This window comes from Cinclus cinclus, chromosome 6 (genome assembly GCF_963662255.1).
Source record: "Cinclus cinclus chromosome 6, bCinCin1.1, whole genome shotgun sequence".
Taxonomy (NCBI): domain Eukaryota; kingdom Metazoa; phylum Chordata; class Aves; order Passeriformes; family Cinclidae; genus Cinclus; species Cinclus cinclus.
The window spans coordinates 31,512,025-31,533,763 of NC_085051.1; the positions used below are offsets into that span (position 1 = coordinate 31,512,025).

The window sequence follows — 21,739 nt, forward strand, 5'->3', positions numbered from 1 at the left end:
ATGAAAACAATAATAACACGACATCAGAGACTAAATTCCTCAAATCATTTCTATGATTCCTATTAAAGGGCAAAAAAATTGTGGTGATTACAAAATTTCTGTATTATAATCCTCACAAAACAGATAATGCATTCAGAAAAATAAAAAATAGGAAGGGAAAGGATTAAGGCTCTACTATAATTTTGTTTTCTTGAACTATTGGCTGAGGGTTTAGTAATGTGTTCTAGTTCAGAAACCAATTTTCTATTCAATAATCAAATACAAACAAAGAAAACTATGATGGATTAGCCCTGTTCATAGCAAGTTTTTAATGTTTTAATAATCATTCATATCTTCTTATCTAATCACTAGAACTTGTATAAACTTTCTCATTTATAATGAGTATAAGAAATATAATGGATAATAGGAAACGTCTGAATACCTACCAAAAGATGAAAAACTTTCTTACATGTTATTCCTCTGAGAAGGAATAATTCACCCTAACATGCACAGAAGCTGGACCTTCTATTGAACTTAAGTGTCTGAAAAAACGTGCAGCAAGGAAATTTAAAATCTGCCTTCCTACTCTGGTAAATTGACTGGGTACAGCAAATGCATGCATAAAGATGTCACAATCTAGCTGTTATATAGCTGAATTAAAGTAGCATTTTGAAATGCAGAATTTTAACTGGCATCCCAAATGATCAAATTCTTTTCCTATTTTTTGACAACTCGCAGGTAAAAATTTAAAAAGCTGTTTAGTATTGTTCTTATGCAACTATGGGACCTGAAAATTAACTTTTAAAATAGAGGTTTTGTTTTTCATATCTAAGCAAGTATTTCTACACCTTTTCTTGTACTGAGAACACTTAAGGGTCTCTTTCTTGAGCAACACCAATGAAATCCTGGAAGAATCATGAAGCATGCTGGAGCAGGGCTAATCATTTGCACCCAGCAGCTTTAGAAAATGATGGACTTGTATTTACACCTCTACTTTACTTAGGAGTCACATTTAAGGGCACACATGTGCTAGCAAATATTTTGAAATGTTAATTCACCAGAAGAGTAAGAATAAATATTCCTCATCGTAAAGGTAGTAATACTGCCTACACATCCTATCTTGCATGAAAATGTGTTGGTGGTCCAGAATAAAAATAAACCAAAAAGATCCCTAGCTTTCAACTCATCTTCATTTCCAGACTCTATGAATTTGACCTTTCAAGGTCATTTACAACCTGGGCTGTTACATGATTCTCTGAATATACTGAATGCACAATAACTATCTGGAGCTCTCCATTTTCATTCTGTGTCTCTGGTCTCACTGACCTTACTGATTTTACTTCTGGCAGATTCTAAATCCTACCTAAGCTCAAAACTAAATATTCATTTCCACCCTCTCTGACCTCCTTAATTTCTCCTTGGCCCAACTCAACCATTCTGTCTCTAAAAGGCTATCATAGATACAGTTGAGTATCATAGATATAGTTCAGTTCACCTGTTATAGTCGTAGCCTCTGTTCACCTCCTATACTTTTAATTTCTATACTTTTAAAATTTTCAGATATTTTTCCAGCGTTTTCTATATGCAATGCTAGACTAGAATCAGTGATGTGCTTTCTCAGTAACAAAGCTTCATGTAAAAAAGAAGTGCTGCTTTTTCACAACAGCATCCACATAACATTTTTTTCATCTACTTGATTCCTTCTATCCATCCTTTTTTTCTTGCCATGCTAGACTTTTTGATGGCCACCCCAAGTAATTCCATTTGTAAAAAATGGCTTGTAAAAAAAAGACCTTGCAATACTAGTCAGAGAACAGTCTCTTTGTGAATTGTTAAAGAGCATTCTTTACAGAAACATGCAAAAATAAGAATGTTGTTTTATGAAAAGAAAGATCTTCACTATTGTCTAACTTAACTAATTTAACATTCATAATGAAATTAATAGAACTGATTAAATAAAGAGATGGAAACAAACACAACCACTTTCTACATCTCTCTCCCCCATTCTTGTTGCTTTTTGTTTTTTTTTTTTTGTATTTTCATTATATTTTGATAATGTAATCATGACTCCTACAACTGTGACATGGTACAAACTTGCCTTACATCTTACTAAGCTCAAAAATCCAAAAGACAGGACAACTTCTAATCTATCACTATCACACATTTGAAAATGTTCAATATAGCATTCACATTTTTTCCAACTTTTTAGGATTATAAATATACAGATTTAATTCAAACAAATATATATTTTAATTTTACCCTGTTATTTACTTAGCATAAAAAACATGGAAACAGATCTTAAGGTAGCAACAACACATATCAAGCCTACATAAGGAATCACATCATACTGGGGAGTAGGACTCTAAAATTAGTTTTAATATTAGCTATATCTGACTTCTAGGTAAGTAAGAGAAGTAGGAAAGTACAGCGTTTCTGAACACACTAAAACAGCTCAGCATCTATTTTAACCTTACTAAAATGTGTCCTTTATAAAATAAGTCTGAATGCAACACCCTAACATGTGTGCTAGTATTTTTATGCTAGGTGTGTACATTTTCATACACTGTCAAAACTTTTTCTCTTTTTCTTTACATGTGAAGAGAACAGCAATAAAAACTCACAAAGTGAATTTTCTGGTTTTCAGTTTGGGTTCTCTTTAGGATTTGGAGATGTTTTTACTCCACAGAAATGTAAACATATAAAATTCAGAGCTGACAAGTTTACCTGACATAATTGAATGCTACTTCTGGTATCATATTACCTGAAGCATAACTTATTTGCCACAATAGGTAAAAATGTCTCATTTGTTGACTGTGATTTTAAAGCTAGCAGGTTTGTGCAGCAAAATTATTAGCTCACTTTGTTTAACAAATCAAATCTTGTTTGATTAACAAGAAATTAAAAAATTACAAAAAAATTAAAAATAAGTCAGCATAATAGGTGACAACTGTAGACATAAGTTTAATACAAATGTGGTTTATTCTAGCTAAAATGATGTCATTTTCTTAATATGTAATCAAATCTGAGAAGGCTAAAAATTTGCAAAAAAAGTACAAAATATGAAAGTCATTGTAGAGGCCAAACTTACAGTGATTTTTTAGGGATTTTTTTCATATTCCCATCTTCCTGCTAACACTTTCTTACCTCTACTTGTTGTAGTATGAACTAGAGACAAGCAATCTAACACAATGACATCTCAGTGAAAATCAACTATTTGAATCTCAACAATGAAAGAACTCATGACTGCTTTTCTGCTTAGTAAGTCTCAACTTATACAGCATCACTGCCTAGTTAAAGATGGCTGTAAAGTGTTTAATCTACCTAACCACAAATTCAACTGATATCGTGTTTCCTTTTAGAAAGAAGGAAATATTAAAAAATGCACCATCACTTACTTGTGTTGTGAATCATTCTGATCTGTAGATGGAATTGTCAAGCACTCATCATGGCCATGGAAGAAACGTACTACATGCCCACCAAGAAGATATCCTGAAAAAGAAGTTCATTTACTCATTAGCTAAAACATTGACTATGATAGTAACACCCTCATGAAAGTTTCAAAAATCCAAGACCCAGAAAAGATCTATTTTCCAAATTTCCACTCATAACTGAAAATAAAAAAGAACAACTTTAATGTATTAACATACTATTTTTAGTACCTTTTTAATAATACATACTTCTTCTGAAAATAAAGACCATAAAAAAAAAAAGCAAACTTTTAACATTTAAAACTCAAATCAGGATTCTGGGACAGAAAAGGAAATTTGAAAGTTCTTTAAAACAACAAAAACAATTATTGTTTTGAAAATTGAATGCTTTTGGTAAAAGCCAAATCAAATAGATAATACCATAGTTTCCTCCCCCTTAATATAGTTTAAATGGTCTTGATACAAAATAGTTTCATGATTTCATTGGTTTCTTCTGACATTTATAACTTGTGTCAAAATCAAAGGTGTCTAGTAGCAGCAGGAGACAGAGGACAGAAGAGCACTTTGCAGTTCTGAAGATTGAGTTTAATGGAAGCTAACTTTCCAACCCATTTAACACAAAGAGTACAGGTCAAAACCAGGCACTCTGCCTCACATTAAAAATGAAAAGACAAAGAAGGTGCAGGAGAGTGACTCATCAGATCCTACTCCAAACCATGCTGACCTTGTAAGTGAAGTTACTGCCTTTTAAAAGAACACACATGAAGGAGGAAGGGTAGAAGGAAACTTTCATAGTGTCCAGTTGATTCAACATAAATTTGTAAATGAGGAAAACTGTAACTGACAATTACTGTCTTGCTAATTAATATAAAAGTCAAAGCAAAGAAATAATGTGGGAAAATGTACTTTTCTGTTATTTATATTTTCTTCATGGTTTTACAAACAACAAAAAACCAGCATAAATAATAATAATTCCTAATCCAGTTTTAGACTCAGGAAATCCCACTCTCTCCATTCCACATGAGATAGACTGCTATGTCTATGATCTATGACATATGATCATCTCTCACATAAAACATTCTGAGAATGTATTTAAAACCAAAGCCTAAGAACTTGAGAAAAAAATTGGTTGATACATAGAAAATCTATTTCTCTTCTTACTCCACCCTAAGTTTTTTTTTAAAAATGACATTTTTGATCATGCAAATAATTCTGGGCCACACAGTATAAGGATCCCAAATACAGCAAAAAGGCCACTAAGATGATTAAGAAAGTGGTGCATTTCACACATGAGAAAAGGCTGAGACAACTAGGAGAGAGGAGAGAGGAGAAAGGGAGAGGGAGAGAGGAGAGAGGAGAAAGGGAGAGGGAGAGAGGAGAGAGGAGAAAGGGAAAGGGAGAGGGAGAGAGGAGAGAGGAGAAAGGGAGAGGGAGAGAGGAGAGAGGAGAAAGGGAAAGGGAGAGGGAGAGGGAGAGAGGAGAGAGGAGAAAGGGAGAGGGGAGAGGGGAATATAATGACCCCTAAGGGTACACCCCCAGACAGCCATTTTTAAACACCCAGCTCCAGCATACCAAAGCAATCAGAAAATATTACAAGCAAAATCCATATCTCATATGATTTTAAAATGAAAACCTAACACTCTGATACAGGTTTCTTATGGGTCAGTGCACAGAAACACTGTGCTGATTAAAAGATGCTGATTTAAACCATTTGGGATAGTCATCTTCTGTCAAAACTTACTATAACTGATCCCAGGGAAGTGCTATATCTCTCTCAGTTCCCTTAACACTTCATTTTGTCCTATGTAATTAATATTAGTATATCATAAATGATAAGTTTTACGGACAAGTGATAAAAAATATCCTAACTTAAAATACATTTAAATAATTTGTGAATGTTGAGCACTGATACTTTGAATAGAGAGCAGCAAAGGTGAAGTATAATGTTTGCTATGACAGTGTTAATGACAAACTATGGCACTGAAATAAGAGATACTGAGTGGATCAGACTTGTAGTACAGAACAAGACCCTATTCCTCAGAATAAGGTGGTGCTTCTCAAACATGACCATGAAGTGCCATAAAATTGCCTGAACGAAATCCTGACCCTGTGGTGCAGGATTTAGGCTGAATAAGAGAAGACAATAATGATGCATGGATGTGACATCCAGAAAGATTATTGAGGAAATGTCCATAAAAAGCAGAGCTAGGAGACTGAAATAGGAACTCTGAGAAAACTGCTTTCCATTTTGCCTGTACCTTTATCTCCCTTCTGTTTTATCTCTAGTGGGGGAACAGTATTTAGGAAAATTGTATGCAAAAATCTAAGTTTTCTGGCTTTAGTTATTCTGCAGCTCCTATTCCCCCAAATTAAACTAAGACTACATTTCTCATGCAGCTTTTAAAGCTTTGTTATTGTAAAGTTACAGTACTCATTTAGCTTTTCTTCAGTAAATCCAGCTGGTGTATCTGTATTTCCCTGTTTTCCCTTCAAGTATTTTTTTCTCCTAAGCTCCTTTTCTTTATTTTCATTAAATTTTTGATTGATATTCTGAGACAAATTTATTTTTTAATTTTCCCTCTTTATCAAAAACATAAAAATATTATATTTATGTGTAAATAAATAAAAAGGCAAACCTTCTGTCATATTGCTTCCTGAGCATATAGGATGGACATTCCATAGTGTCTGCATAAAGGAGGCATCCACCTGAATATTTCCATTTGACACGGAGAGATGCTGAAACAAGACAATGGTAACAGGAAATAATGAAAATTATGCACTTCAATTATTTATCAACAGAAGATAATGTATCATAAAGCGAATATACAAATTCCTTATAAAACTTGGCAAAAAGGCATGGAAGCGGTCTTGCTCTGGAGGAGAGACTCACACACACGCTTGCTACCCCTTCAGTGGGGAAAAATAAAAATGCATTACAACCAGACGTTACTCCCTAGATTAGAAAAAAATAATTCATAAGAATCCCAACCAATCTCCTCATAACCCCAGAGAATTTTGTGTTTTCCCACCATTTGACCACTATCTAAAGAAACAAACTTACCAGGTATCTTTCAGAGGACACACTGACCAGGATAAGGTCATCACCTATTCGAACTTTTTCTCCTTCTGATCTTTGCTTAGAAGCAGGGTGTATTGTCCACCAGCATGCCTCACCTGAAGGACAGAGGCACTAATCAAGGTTCTACAAAACAGACAACTCACAAGAAATCCAAGGATTTCTTTATACAGCTTTGAAATACCACCATACAAACTGTCTTGTAAGACTCTCACCTTATAAAACCACATCATTTATCTTTTTAATAATTTTCAGTGCTTTTCTTTTTGCTTTAAACTTTTGTCAATTTTTTGTCAAATAATCTTTGCCATATATGATATTTTCCTTTTCAAGTACTTTTAAAGGGTCTGTTTACAAAACACTGCTCAGAACTGCTCTCCCTTGGAGGCTCTCCTTGCCAGGAAATTGCTGACAGCTACCTTGGTCTTATTTAACACCTTTTGTCTCTTCTTGTGTTTAATGGTCATGTTTAATTCACAACCTTCTGTGTCACATAGCATAACAAACCTGGAAGCAGTTCCCCTAGCACTACAGACCATATAATTACCAAATAGCCAAGCCTAAGGGTGACAACCACAGAACAGTCTCCTACACATGAAATGTAAGATTCCAGGTTACTCTGCACACACACACACATTCTGGGAAGATTACCTAATTAATTTCATCATTTCACACTCTTCAGAGTGCAAAAGCTATGACCTTGAGGAAAACAAGTTAAAATAAAACTTTCTCACCACACAACGTAAAGTAGGAAAAAAAATAAAGGCAAATCTGGTAGAATCAAAGTAGAAAAATTTGTTTGATTGATTAGGATATTTAATGTAAAACCCCCTTAAAACAAAATTGGAAGGATATGAAATTAATTATTATGAAGACAATAAATCGAAATTACATCCATGCAAATGTAAAATGCTAAATCTTCAAAGGGAATAATTTTTAGTAGCCTGTGGCTTTTCCCTCTGCTATGTGAAGAATACTTCCTGCAGCAGAAACTGATTCATTAGGACAGTTTCATAGGTGAGGGAGCAGGGCAAGGGGAAATGATATTATGGCACTCAGTTTATGAGTTTTCCAGGCAATCAGTAGTTACCAAAGCCCACTGTACAGAAACACAACTAAGTTTTTTTTAATCTTACCTATGTGTACAAGGGTTTTCTTGTGTATGTATAGTTAAGCAAATACCAATTAAACAACTACAAACACTTGTTATAAAACCTCATAGATAAGAGCACGTATACATACAATAATTCTAAAAAAATCTTTTAAAAAAGCTATAAAAATTACAAAAACATATTTCACTGAAAAAATTTTAATAGAGATTAAACACACATATTCCTTTTATCACATTCATTCCTTTTCTCAACATGCCTAAACAAAATGTTCTCCATCTAAGGCAACAATCAAAGACACCCATGTAACAGGCTGCTAATATCTGTCCAAAACCATCTTCTGTATGGTTATAAACAACTGAAAGACAAACTTTTGTAGAGAGTCACCTGAACATATTCAAGATTATGATTTACAAACATTTTAGCACCTACACTGCTAGTGCCTCTCCATCATTAATTATCCTATTTGATTTTAATTTATTTTCAAAATATTGAAAAAACAATAGAAAGCATGGCTTTATATCAATACAATTGGTATTTCTTTATTTGAGCTTTACATTAATGAAGTATGTATACAGGTACTTAGATTTTCCCTTCAAGATATATGGCTGGGCTTTATTATTACAGAGTCACATACTACTTTCTGAGGAGTACTCATCACTTTCAATAATCATGAGCATTATGCACACAGCAGCAGCTAAATCTATCTGTGGCTCTTTGTGGCTAAGTTACCTTTAAAATCATTTAATATAGCTCCAAGTGGCAACTCAATTTATATGTGGTTTCATGGAAGCACAATTTTTTGTACTGGATTTCTGTTAGCAGTAATGGTAATGGCAGTACTCCCAGAAATACATTAATTAGATTTTAAATGTTCCTCATAATGTCATGTTTGTATTACATCTCTTCTACTTTGTCCCATTATTGGTGTATCCATATTATGCATATATTTCTATCCAGCTCTTTTAGCAATGTGTTCAATGCCTATTTTCTGGTTTCCTGCACTACAAGTTGAAAATTTCTTGTTACTTGGTTACAATGTATATTGTGGATGCACCAGTATATGGCTTTTCCATATTCTAAGTGTCAAGAAAAAAAAGAAACAAAGAAAAAAATCAAATTAATTTTATTCACTAGAAATGTTTACTTTGACCATTATCACACATTTTATTGCAGTTGTGTTAAGTCATTTTAATTGCAAGACTCTCTCACGTTCTTACACAAAGTCATTAATATTAACAGTCATTTCTTTCAGTCATCTTATTTCTGATGAACACATAAGGATCCCATTCATAACATAACAGTTACATTAAACTCAGTGCCTGTTGTAAAACCAGAAATGGGTGACCCATTTTCCTCCAAAAATAACTTGCCATACCTGCTGCATTTTCTCGTAGTCCCACATCAAATGCAAGTTTATCTGTCTGAGATCTTGATGATGTTAAACATGTCAAATACTGCAAAATAGTGAAGTTATTGAAAAAAAACCCCAACAGTATTCATTAACACACATGCCAAATTAATACATTCCCCTTACTTCATCTTACTATCATACTCTATTTTTTTAATGAGTTAAATAATGATGATGTTGTTATTCATACAGAAGCTCTTCCTGAACTTAAAACATCAAAATCCTTTTCTACCACAGCACTTTTCCGTGTCAGCCGTGCAATATGGCTTCTACCTTCTGAAGTTTCATATAGTTCATCAGATAGGAGTAGGCAAACATCTAATTACAGCCCTATCATAATAAGTTTGATTCATGAAAACACTGAAAAACTTACAAAATATGCCTGCAACTCTGGTATATCAAGGCTACTACAATTTTCAAGGTTCATAAACATAAGCAATGTAGTCTGAAGGTCAATGTAGCATTTTCTAGTACAGGAAAAAGGAGGGAAAGTGTTTTCCTGACTTCTTATTTCTTCAGCCTTGTATTAGGTGTATTCACACAGGCCCTCTTATGTCAAAGATTCAAAACAGCTGAAATTTTTCAGTTGCAGAATATAGTATGAAGAAATTTATACAGGGCAGCCTAAGACAACATCTTTGTGGGCATAATCCCTGGGAACTATGGGATGTCAAATGGAACACCTTATCTTATGAAATATGATGGGGAAGAAAAAAAGCATATATCCCAACAGATTCGTTTGCTGTAGAAATACTTTCTAATGGAAATATCATTAAAATGGTTTCCTTAAGGACACAGAAATAATCCATGGCCTAAGGAGCTTTTCAGATACAATTCTGAATTAGATAAAACATCTGAATTAAAAAATTCTATTGTGTTGCGACACCACAAGTTACTAACTTCTTTTTCATCTAGTGCAGAAGATAGCTTGGAAAGAACATTATTCCAATTGCTTATGTTATTTTTTTTTTATTATTTTGGTAAAAAGCCACTTATTATTCATGCTACTGATTCTGTGCAGGTGCTCCCTCACTTACCATTTCACTGAAGGAATGGCGAAGCAGTATCGCGTGGCCATACAGCAGGGTCCGGTGGCCACCCCCTTGGGCTGCCTGCAGAACAGGATGGAGAAGGTGAGAACTCCACTGCTCTGAGTGGACCAAGATCAGAACTATGCAACAACATGAAGAGCTATGGCAGTTCAAGGAATAAGTGCAAATATTCCAACAGATAATTAAATGTACACACTGGGGAAAAATATTAACACGTGTGATACAGCAATAGCCAAATGTATGCCAAAGGAAAAAAATGTTGTTCTTTGAAAAAGGCTTTTATTGTTATCATATAATTTTTATTATGTTTTACTAAAACACGGCATTTGCAAAAAAAATTTAAATTAAATAAGATACTACTTACCTTTTTTATAAGCTTCATGCAGGCATTAAAAAAAACAACAACAGCATAAACATATATATACATACAGATACTGAGATCTGAAAGAGAAAATAACTAACCTATTGCCAGGAATAGTTTAAGCATATAATATCTGCTTGCTAATATCAATCTTTAACATGTTTCAGATTCATTAAAGCAACTGTATACATAGTTTCAACCAAGTGCAGTTATTAGTTTTGAATATGTAAAACTGTGACAAGATCAGGGAGAGGCAAAACTGGATTTTTCATTTGCTTCCTTTAGCAGATTTAACATGCATCTTTTGAGTTCCTTTTGGATGGTATTTAGGTTCCGTTCTCATCCCTGGATTCATTTGGAAGGGACAAAAATAATTGAAAGGATACACCAAGAACTCAAATAATGGTCATATATGTAGGCAAATGGTTTTACACACTGTGAACTACACATAAGTTAAACTATCACCAGCTTCTTCAAAATATGTCATTCATAAAAAATGGTTTTAATACTGTGGGAACTTGTCACCCCTTGGTGAAGAAAACTGGAAAAACATGTAGCAGTGAATATGATACCTCTTTTATATATTAAAACTTTTTTTTTTTTTTAATGAAAAGCAAAACCTTAACAGCAAAGTCAACTGTAATTACAAGCAGGTTGTAAAAAAAATTACATGTATTCAGTTTGCAACAAATATACGAATACTGAAAACAAGAACACTTCCTGCTATTTTCTTACTGAAAGTTTTTTAATGAACCACTTGCAAGTTTAAGGCTGACTTATTAAAAAAAAAAAAAACACCAACAAAAACCAAAAACAAAACAATATAACCAAACCAAAACAACAAAACCTTCAAATTTAATAAGCTACCATCTTCCTCTAGAAAAATCTGAGACTAGCAGCAGAACTCTATTCCAAACTAAATTTAATATGAAAAGCAAATACTTTTTATTTCAGTCTTGCTATTAGTATGAACTCCTGTGTTCTTATTATAGTCTCCTCATGGATTGTACTTAACTTCAAACTAAATGCAGGACAAGATAGTTTCAAAATAAATACAGCACAGCAGATTACTTATTTTTTTTGTCTACTGCTCCTCAAACAAGAGTGTGATCATTTTTACCAAAGAGATTGTATGTCCTCTACTTCCAATCCCAAATAAAATATTCATATCTCATTGTTAATCTCAGATCTTTTGGCTATAGTTTGGGGTGAATATTTTGGAAATACTAAAAAAATTTTAATTTCTTAGGTACCCTAGAAATATTTGAATCAATACTTTTGTTTCCTAAGCCTATGTTTTTATTTTCATCAAGACTTGTTTATAGAATGCAATGTAATTGCAAAAATAAAGAATCACACTTTTTTATGCATTGGAAAACAAAAGGTCAGTATTAATGAAGTTTAAAAACCACGTATACAAAGGTTGACAATGTGAGCTCAAAGGTGATAGAGCTCCATCTTTCTCATCTGTGCAATATGTGCCACTTAAAGATCTGAAGTGTAGAATAAGAGTTTTAAAATTAGGTTTTAAAATAAGTAAAACCATAGAGGTTTATCCTGCTCTGTTTGTAAGAGAATAAAAGTTCAGCTCAGTTTGATTCAGCTGGAATTGGAGAATTAGTATCAAAGCAATCAAATTGACGATGTTTCTGTATTTGTGGATCACAGATATTCAAAACGCAGTTGTACCAGCTCCACACTGCCAAAGAGAAATTAATGTGATTACAGAAGTGAAGCAATAATGTCCCAGGAATACTATGACATCAGGACCCACTTCTAGAAAATCCTGGACAGGGAAAGAAATTAGGACAATCTATATTCAGATTTAATGTTCTTTGAGGTCAATTTACTTACCCCTTCACTAGCATTATCTCCTGTGCTGGCCAGCATTTCTTGAAGGGCTCTGACAGACAGTGACTGTTCAAGGACGAAATTACAGACACAAAGGTCTGGAGGGACATACTGTAAAAATAAATCAAACAGTGCAAGAGCAGATCAGCAGAACAGGTGAAACAGGATGAAAAGTGTGTTAGAACATGTGGTTATTTTAATTTTTGAATTTATACTTAACGTCTAATCATTTGTTTTTGAGGTACATGCTATTCTCCTGAATGACAACAATATAAATCCATTCTTCATAAATTGACAGCACGCCAATCTTACTTTCTTTAAGCTGTATTCCTCACAGTAAAATGAAACTTCTTCAGGTTCAAATGTAAAAAATTTTCCCTATGTATTATTGCTTTTCTGTCTTTTAGAATCATAGAATAGATATTGTATTTGTTCTGTAATGTCACTGACAAAACAGAAAAGAAGGTACGTGATCTTATATCATGCATGAGGTTGATAGAAGATATTTATAGCAGTAACTAGAAAGCTAAGATTCAGAATCTTATGATGTAAAAATATGAACTCTTCTAGGAAAATCTTATTTTTTTAATCAATATGTGTGCTGGTTTTGAAACATGAAACTTCATAGCAGACTTTTATTTCATTCCAATTTCTTGCCACTGATAGATATGTCCAAAGAAAGATATGTCCAAGAGAAAAAAGTCTCAAGGGGAACCATCAATGTACATAAATAAATACATGGCAGAAAAGTACAAAGACAGATCCAGAGACTACACAGTAGTACCCAGGGAAAGGAAAAGAGGAAATTGATACAACATGAAATACAGTAAATACATTTTAAACATGACAAATGCCCCCTGCTTTTACTGTGAGCATGGTAAACAGTAGAACAGGTTGCCCAGAGAGGTGGTAGAGTCTCCACCCGTGGAGGTACTCAAACTCTGATCCAAGTGTCCTAAGCAATCTGTTCTGTCTGAAGCTATTCTAAGTAGAGAGTTTGGACTAGATGACCTTCAGAGATTCTTTCCAACCTTAGCAACTCCATATTCTGTGATTCATGATAAAGACCATGGCTGTGGATGAGCTTTAATGTGGATATGCACTTCTTTTTTAAATCAGAGTGACAAGAGAGAATAAAAGTCTTGATAATGCTGGGTTTTAAGGTGATGAAAAGTAAAGAGAAAATAAAAAAAACAATTAAGGAAAAAAGATGCAGAGAGAGCAAAAGAGAGAGAGGAGGTGCTCCTCTGATTTATTCTTAACATTATGCTTCAGTAGAGCTTTACAGTTTCATCTCTTCTCTCCTTTCTCCTCTCAAGGTCTGCTAATTACCCTGGGGGGTTTCAGGGTTTTTTTCCTTCACATCTCTCTAACTTCTTTTTTCAATTTTCCATTTTTAATCTTCTAAAATTCTCTTTTACTTAATCATTTTTTTCCCTGTATATTTAATTTCCTGATTGATGATGAAGTCAGGAGCAACATTTAACACCAGTAACCGAGAGGGAAAAATGCTTCTAAAATTATCAATCCAGTGTATCAATATATTTGAACCTACAGCAGTTATACAAATATGGGAGTTTAGTGAACTTAAATACTAATAACAGTCAGAAGACTTAATCTTGAAAATGGGAAATATTTCAGTTACAGGAATTTTCTTAGTTAAAGAGTAGCAGTTTTTGACTGTTCACAGGTGTGCCTCAAAATTAATCTCTAGGAAATTTTTACAAACAATTCTAAGATGCACTTGGGAAGAAAAGCATACATAGGGCCCCTCTAACATCACATTTAAGAAACCAGAATTAAATATTCTTGTGAATAAGTAGGTTAACATCCACTGATCAGTTACACCAGTTGAGAGTATCAGCTTCTTACTTTAGCTTCTGATGTTGGCTCCAAAAAGCACAGGCGATTCCCAAGTCCCTCAGCTGCCAAGCAAAACTTCCTTTGTTCTTTGTGAATACTGGCAACACACTGAAGCACTACTTCATCATCCTGTCACAACACAAAGAACAAGAAAAAATTATTTTAAAGTTATATACACACTATAATATTAAGAAATCCTGCAACATCTGTTAAAAATTAATGTGGCATGCTTCTAAATCATATAATGTACATATGCAGAGATTATTTTGATGTATGTCTATAACAGATCTAAAAACATGTAAAGATTTCTATCTAGATTTATATTCAAGACTTTATCAAAGTCACAAGGACTGCACACTCTCTCCAAGGCTTTTACAACTGTTGTCTCCTTTTGTTCCTTTAGCAATTTAAAACAAACTGCAAGCACAGTGTTACTAAGTTTTGCTCTGCAAAATATTTTTAATGTTTTTTATTTTATTATAATTTTATTTTACTGCAATTTTGCAAACAACAGTACTACTTTTAACACAGTAAAATATCAACACTATTCCTCAGAATCCATAATCTTAACTTTTAAGTTTTCATGTAATATAGAAATCTCTGTGTACAACTAAAGATCCAAGAGGTATTTCTCAGCTGAAAGTTCAGATAAGTCATTAGAATTTGATCCTCAAAAACATTTCCCAAGAAGAAGAACACTCGGGAAAAGCGCTTTTACAAATTGTTGCATAATACAATGCCAAACACATAAAGTGCCAGGCACTTTTTCACCTCTTAATATGTGATACTAAAGCTGATATAAGCAAGCCAAAAGAGATTAATTTTAGTGTTTGACTGTGTCAAAGCTACATGCAGAATTTAAAATAATTTTATTTTCCAAATCTTGTCAACTAAGAAAAAATCTCTGAGAGTAGCATGTAGAAGCACTTATTTTTATACAGGCATGTAACTGTTTACCAAAAGACAGTGCCTGACAAGTTTTCAAGGGGGCAGAAACTGATAAACCATGAGTGATATGATATGTCACTGCCCCCTCCAGCTACAAAGCTATACTGGTGTCAATTATTATTATCAAAGCAGACACACAACAGCCGCCTGTGCTGAACTCTGAGATCACTTGAACAATTATGTTCTAAAAGCAGCACTGCTATTTACACTCCCCTTATGCAACTGCAGTACTATGACACTACCACAACTTTGGGCACTTGAAATAAAAGCTGTGAGAGGCAAAGGAACTAAGTGGCATACCCTTTAAAGAGGGAAATCAAAAGCATGTTTTTCACTTGTGTGATTTCACAGGTGTGTGCAAGTTACAGGGCTTTTTATCAGGTGACCCTTCTCTGCCTACTTACTACAACTTAATGAAATGGGCAACTGGTACATTTCAGACTAATCAGCAATTATAGACAGCATTTTTCTTATCTAACTCTGCATGACAATCAGTACTGGTTTCAACATTACAGTAAAAGCATTCAAGACTTTTTTGCAAACAATTCTAAAATTTAGTAGTTAGACAGCATTAATTAATGCCAAAAAGTTTATCTTTCCTCCTGTTGTTTCTGCTTCCATTTCTAAAAAATACTCTGTGAAATTTTCAGCTTTCAAGTTCTTAAATAAAATATTTTTATTTTGAAACTTCAGTGTAATATGTTGCAAAATACTACCAGTACAATTAAACACTCACTACATGCCTCCCTACAAGAATTTTTAAAAATGTACATCGGAATCATATCTATTTGGTGGGGAAAAATTAGAACATATGTAAGATAATAAAGATGCTTAAAACATTTTTCATCATCTGGTTCCTGTATCAATATTTAAAAATACATATTTTAGAGCTAAAAATAATAAAATACTAAAACATTAATTTATAAATCCCACAATTTAGAATAAAATTGAGATTTGCAACTTAGCATGGACTTATCATTACATTATATTACTTCTATATAACTCAAATTGTATTTATTTTCCCTACTACATTGAAGAATTCATCACTCCAGAGAGGTGTATATATATATACAGCCTCTATTGTAATTCATAGTTCCCTAAAAAATAAAATTATACCTTCAAACTTTTTACAAGGGCTTGTCCTATCGTATAGGACAAGGGGTAACAGCTTCAAAGTGAAAGAATGTAGGTTTACATTAGATATACACTGGCACAGGTTGCCCAGAGAAATTGTGTATACCCCATCCCTGGATGTGTTCAAGGCCAGGTTGGATGGGGCTCTGATTAATCTGGTCTAGTGGAAGGTTTCTCCACCCATGGCATTGGGTGAAACTGAATGATCTCAAACATCTCTTCCAAGCCAAACTGCTATATGATTCTATGAGCATATGTAAAACTTACTTAAAATGAGAATTAATCCAATAAATTAACTATTTTTCTTTTTAAATCCACATGCATAAAAGGGGAAGAGTTCCTAATATAAGGAAATTAATATTTTAATATTCTAGAATTTGGAAAAATAAGCACTCAGAATTTACACTGGTATCTGAAAAACTTTATCAATCATTAAGTGCAGTAATACCAAAATACACGCACAGAATGCTTTAAAAAAGGTATGCAACATTCAACACTGATGTTTTATGTTAACTCCCTAAATGTCCAATGTGCCCTTTCCTTTTTGCTACAACACTTAACGAGCTGGGTATTTGCTACACAGGATAAAAAGCTTCAACAGTTTTCTGTAAGTGGCAAGAATATTATGTTATTTGTTATTTCAGAATGTTTTCCAGCAAAGTTTTAAAAATTATTCTTTCACGACTGAGCATAAAGAATTAACAAAGCCTATAGAGTCTGCAAATGACATAATTATTAGTTAAGATGATTCAGTATTAATGTATTCTCACTAAAAAAAAACGTCATTCTGGCTGAGGTTTGTAATTGCTTTTCTGGCCTGAAGATGCCAATAGAAATTATTTTTATGGAGTTGCTAAGCTATCATGAAAATGCAGACCGTGTCTCAGCAGTACCTTGTTTTCAGTATCTAGTTTGTGAACCATGAATTCAACAAATATAAATGGTTTTCATTCAGTAAGTGTTTAAAATGCATTTTTTCTCATCCAGAAGGTCTGACAGTTCCAAGTTCTAGTCCATTTTTTGGGGGGGTGGGATTTGGGGTTCTTGTGGGGGATTTTTGTGGCTGTTTTGTTGTTTGGTTTTGTTCTGTTGTTTGGTTTGTTTGCTTGTTTTGGTGGATTGTTTGTTTTTTAATAAAACAGGCTTAATCACAGGCAGGAAAGGACACCCATAATAAATGGTCCACTACAGATGGGCATTTGCACAAGAAACTGCTTTTGCTAATCTTCCTCAACAAGTGCACACATTCTAAGAATCATTTACTAATAACTGGTTTCCACCATTGGCATCATCAAGTTACCCATGCAATAATTTCTAGATTACCATCATCCTATCGAGTCACAAATACAGATACATAGCAATTCTTAACTTTTTTATTCTGAATTAAGAGGAAGTTCTCCCCTTCTGTCCAGAAATCTCTTATCTGGTTAGGATTCATCTTTCAGCCCTTCAGCAAAAGGACACACACAAAGTAACTCCATCCTAAATCTAAGAAGGTTTATACATTAAAACCTGTTGAAATTGCTAAAATATATTTCAAATGGTCTTAAATATTGCAGAATTTACCTAGTGTAATGTAGCTAATGTGCCATAATACCACCCATCGTCCATTTGTCTATTCACACTGCATAACTTTTGCAAAAAGGAAAAAGACATTATGGGGGATTTGGGATTTTTTTTGATAGCAGGTAACCACATAACTTTGGGTACTGCAAAAGAAAATTTCTTCTTTCTTTGGCTAGAGCTGAAGCTCTATTGCAAATCTGACAATATAGTAATGTCAACATAAACTGAGAAACAGGGGTAATTCCAAAACAGTTACAAACTCAGTATGCTCTATTTTTAAGAATGAACAAGTTACAAAAATAGAAACTGACTCTACAAAAAAGTATGCCTTTTGTGAATACATTAAATTTTACCCTTTTTTAAAAAGAAAACTTATTCCTTCAGCAATGCAGAATTAAGCAGTATATTATATAACTTTAAAAATGAATTTTTGAAGAACTACAGTCCAGTAGTTCAATACCAAACACCATTTTGTCTTGATGTTCAGGCTGTCTTCAACCTCAGGTTTCATAATATAAAGTAATGGTAAACTTAAACTGACCTCCCTTGACAAAATAATAAGTAAAAACTTAAGAAAAATTGATTTTTACTACTCAATTACTTGCTGCAAAGGAATTCAATGATCAAGGTGAGTTAATGTATTGTTGACATGACCTTGCCCCTCTGCAGTTCACTAGTTTTTCAACTCAGAATTTGAGAATAAGGAAATTCCAACAGATAGTGAAACTCCTTCTTCATTTATGTTGCATATATATTCCATATTTTAGAGATGCAGTGATCTATATAGCACACATAAATCTCTATAGCAAAAATATTCAAAAATAGACACGCTTCAATATATTTTATATTATCTAGCACAGAACCATAAACATACAAAATATATACATGCAAATGTTGCTGGAAAATGATACCCTAGATTCAGTTTATTACTTACTGAGTCAACATCTACCTAATCTCGATAATCCTCAGTGCTGAAAATAAGATGATAAAATAAAATTGACACAACGTTGAAAATTAATCAGTTCTAGATAATTAATCAACTTTGTATTGTACTACAAAAAGAAAGACCTTTCTGAAAAAAGTTGCATATTTTGCCTATATTTTACTCACAGTTGCAATAAACATTCAGGTAGGTACTTTTCACAGGAGTGACTTACTTAAATGCAAGGTGATACAGAATTGGTTAAAAGTATATTCTTCTGTAAAACCATGGAAAAGTTTTATTTAATAATACATCATTTCCATCAAGAAATATATATTACTTTTAAAAAAAGCCAACATATATCTTTTAAACAAAAAAACTCAGAATTCCTGGGTTTTTACAGTAAAACAAGCAGGTATATCAAGCTGATGCTCTATACAGGCCTGATTAATGTGAGACACTTGCTGATTATAGATCAGTGCTGCAAAGAGATGAACTAAGTAAAAATCCACGGCCACCTCCACTCTCTGATAGACATTCTACTCACATCTCTTCCTCTATCATAAAGCACAGGATGTAAATAAACATCTTGATAGCATTTAAACATTAACTACAAAATGATTCTTCTATAGGACTGCATTTCTTTAGAGTTTTCTGGAATAATCTTGGGAAACAAATGAAGTTCACCAGAAATTGCAATCTTCAGTGGCTGCATTTTTCTTCACAGACTAAGGAACTACATGCAGAGTTGAAAATCTTCTATCCAAAGATGGATATGGTAAATTTGTTTATACCCACCAGTTCCTTGTTATTGTTGAGCAGGGCTTGCACAGAGCCAAGGCATTTGCTGCTCGTCCTGTGGCCATGATGCTGGTGAGAAAGTTGGGGCTGCATGGGAGGCTGGGATGTGACACAGCCAGGGCAGGTGACCCCAACTGACCAAAGCGACATTCCAGACCATATCACATCATGCTTGGCATATCAATTCATTTCACTTAGATAGGGGAAATTATTGTTTTTTAATTGTATTTTTTATGTCCATAATAATTATAAAAACAGCTCAAGTCTTAGTCTCAAAAAAATAATGCATCATAGCCAACAAAAAATGGAAAATCATATAGGTAATATGCACCTGTATCATGGGTAAAACAGCAGCTTTAATAACAGCTATAGGTTTGTCCATTGAATTTCTAGACAGTGTTTTCGAGGAAGCAAGTCTAAATCCCCAAACAACAGTGAAAATATAGAATTAAGTAGAAAAAGTGCTTTCTCACTTGCTTGCTCTCTCTCTCTATATATTTTTTTTTAATTTTTTTTGCATTGATAAATCTCTGTGGTGTCGTCAAATTTTACACCAGGTAAAAGGTTGATGATGTGTATGAAAAATTTGACACACCTATTCCTTGGTTTGCTGCATTAAAGAAGGTAATTGAAGAAAGGTGACTCAAATTAGCAAGCTGATGAAGTGTACCAACACTTCCTAAATACTAGTATAAAAATAAAGTGAATTAACTGTGTCCTTCTGTTGTATAAATCCATTTAAATGACCCATTTAAAAAGATTCCATGATTCACCTAGTTGCTAACATCTTAGTAGATACAGTCAATTATTCCACTAATTCTATAAGAGAAGCTTCACAGAACACCACTTTAAAGGATTCCACTACTTCCATGTTTGAAAAGAACAGAGTTTTTTAAACCTATGAACTCATACACGATTATTGGGATTTATTGCTTCAATTATTGTTACTGCAACACTTGGCAAATTTGTATTTTTTTCTCCCTTTTACATTGTGAAAAATTAATTTCATAAAAATTATACAGAAAACAGTTCTGGTATGGCTTATTATTTCTGCTACTGTTCTACTTCAGATGAAGGATGTAGAAAAATTCTGGCTGTTGAATTTATTATTTACCAAGGCAACACAGTCTTAACTATTTAGACTTCCTAATTAAGTTCATAAAAATTAAAAGCTTCCTTGATTAAATCTTACTTGGGTTGTTTTGGGTTTGAGGCTATGATCCAGAAAAATAACTTACTGTATTCATTTGCCATCTAGCTAGAACAATTCACTTTGTTTAGGTTCCTGTACTGCAAAAATGGAGTAATTTTCCTGCAATTAAGAGCAATTGTGTACCACATGTCCATGCAGAAGTCAGATTCATAGCAAAATACAAAATAAATAAACCAGAAGTCTTGCTTCATTGTCATATCAATTTTGCTCTGCCAAATAACTGAGATATAACCCTCAACAAAAAAATCCTTGGAGAAAATTTCCAAAAAACGGCACTGTATTAATCTTTATTTATTTGATAAGCTAATTCCATTCTTAATAAAGAAAATAATTGTTCATTGTTACATGATGACTGACACTTGTGTATAGTATGCAGTACAGATTTGACTAATTGAAGTCTTGAATATTTTGCATTTTGTTTTTGTGGGAAGACATTTCTCACTTGAAAAATAATTTTTATTACAGTTACAAAGCTAGTGTATGACATGGGTTTTTCATTTTGCCTACTCTTTGTCAAGATAAATGCAATATTTTTTCTTTTTTTGATGACTAGTCATGAGTAAAAAAGAAATAGGAAACCATGTGAAACCTCAAAAAAACACTTTTAGGTCTCAAAAAGACACAAACCCAAAACACATAGAAACAAAAAAACCAAAAATTATCTACACCCCACTAGGCTTACACACTGTAGTTACTATAAATTGCAATCTAGCCGGTCTTTACCGCTGACTCAACATTGATCAGTCGTTGATCAGTCATTGATCAGTCATTGATCATTGGCAGCGCCAGACGTCTGTGGAACCCTGAGACCCACTGGAGAGTGGGTAGCTGTGAGAAGCAGCTCTGCCTTACCAAGCACGTGGGAAAGGGACACTACGGACATGGCTGTGGGGAGGAGCAGGAACAATCACCCTCGGTCTGTGAGCTTTGAAAGGGAGGACAGCTTGTGAGCCTCCTCTTTGGACATAAACTAAGAATGTACAGAGGAGAAAAAAAATGTATTGTGTCTTCCAGGACAGTTTCCT

General features: G+C 33.5%; 1 protein-coding gene across 1 annotated transcript in view; it reads right to left on the reverse strand.

Annotated features, from left to right (window-relative positions):
* Positions 1-15,075, reverse strand: part of RYR3 (ryanodine receptor 3) — a 147,551-nt gene extending 132,476 nt beyond the window's left edge. The window contains exons 1-9 of the mRNA XM_062495378.1: positions 15,070-15,075; positions 14,140-14,259; positions 12,271-12,378; positions 10,420-10,431; positions 10,041-10,115; positions 8,971-9,049; positions 6,469-6,581; positions 6,044-6,143; positions 3,375-3,468 (exon numbers count right to left, since the gene is read on the reverse strand). Of these exons, the coding sequence (XP_062351362.1) occupies positions 3,375-3,468; positions 6,044-6,143; positions 6,469-6,581; positions 8,971-9,049; positions 10,041-10,115; positions 10,420-10,431; positions 12,271-12,378; positions 14,140-14,259; positions 15,070-15,075 (707 nt within the window). The remainder of the gene's footprint in view (positions 1-3,374; positions 3,469-6,043; positions 6,144-6,468; positions 6,582-8,970; positions 9,050-10,040; positions 10,116-10,419; positions 10,432-12,270; positions 12,379-14,139; positions 14,260-15,069) is intronic.
* Positions 15,076-21,739: the final 6,664 nt, after the last annotated feature.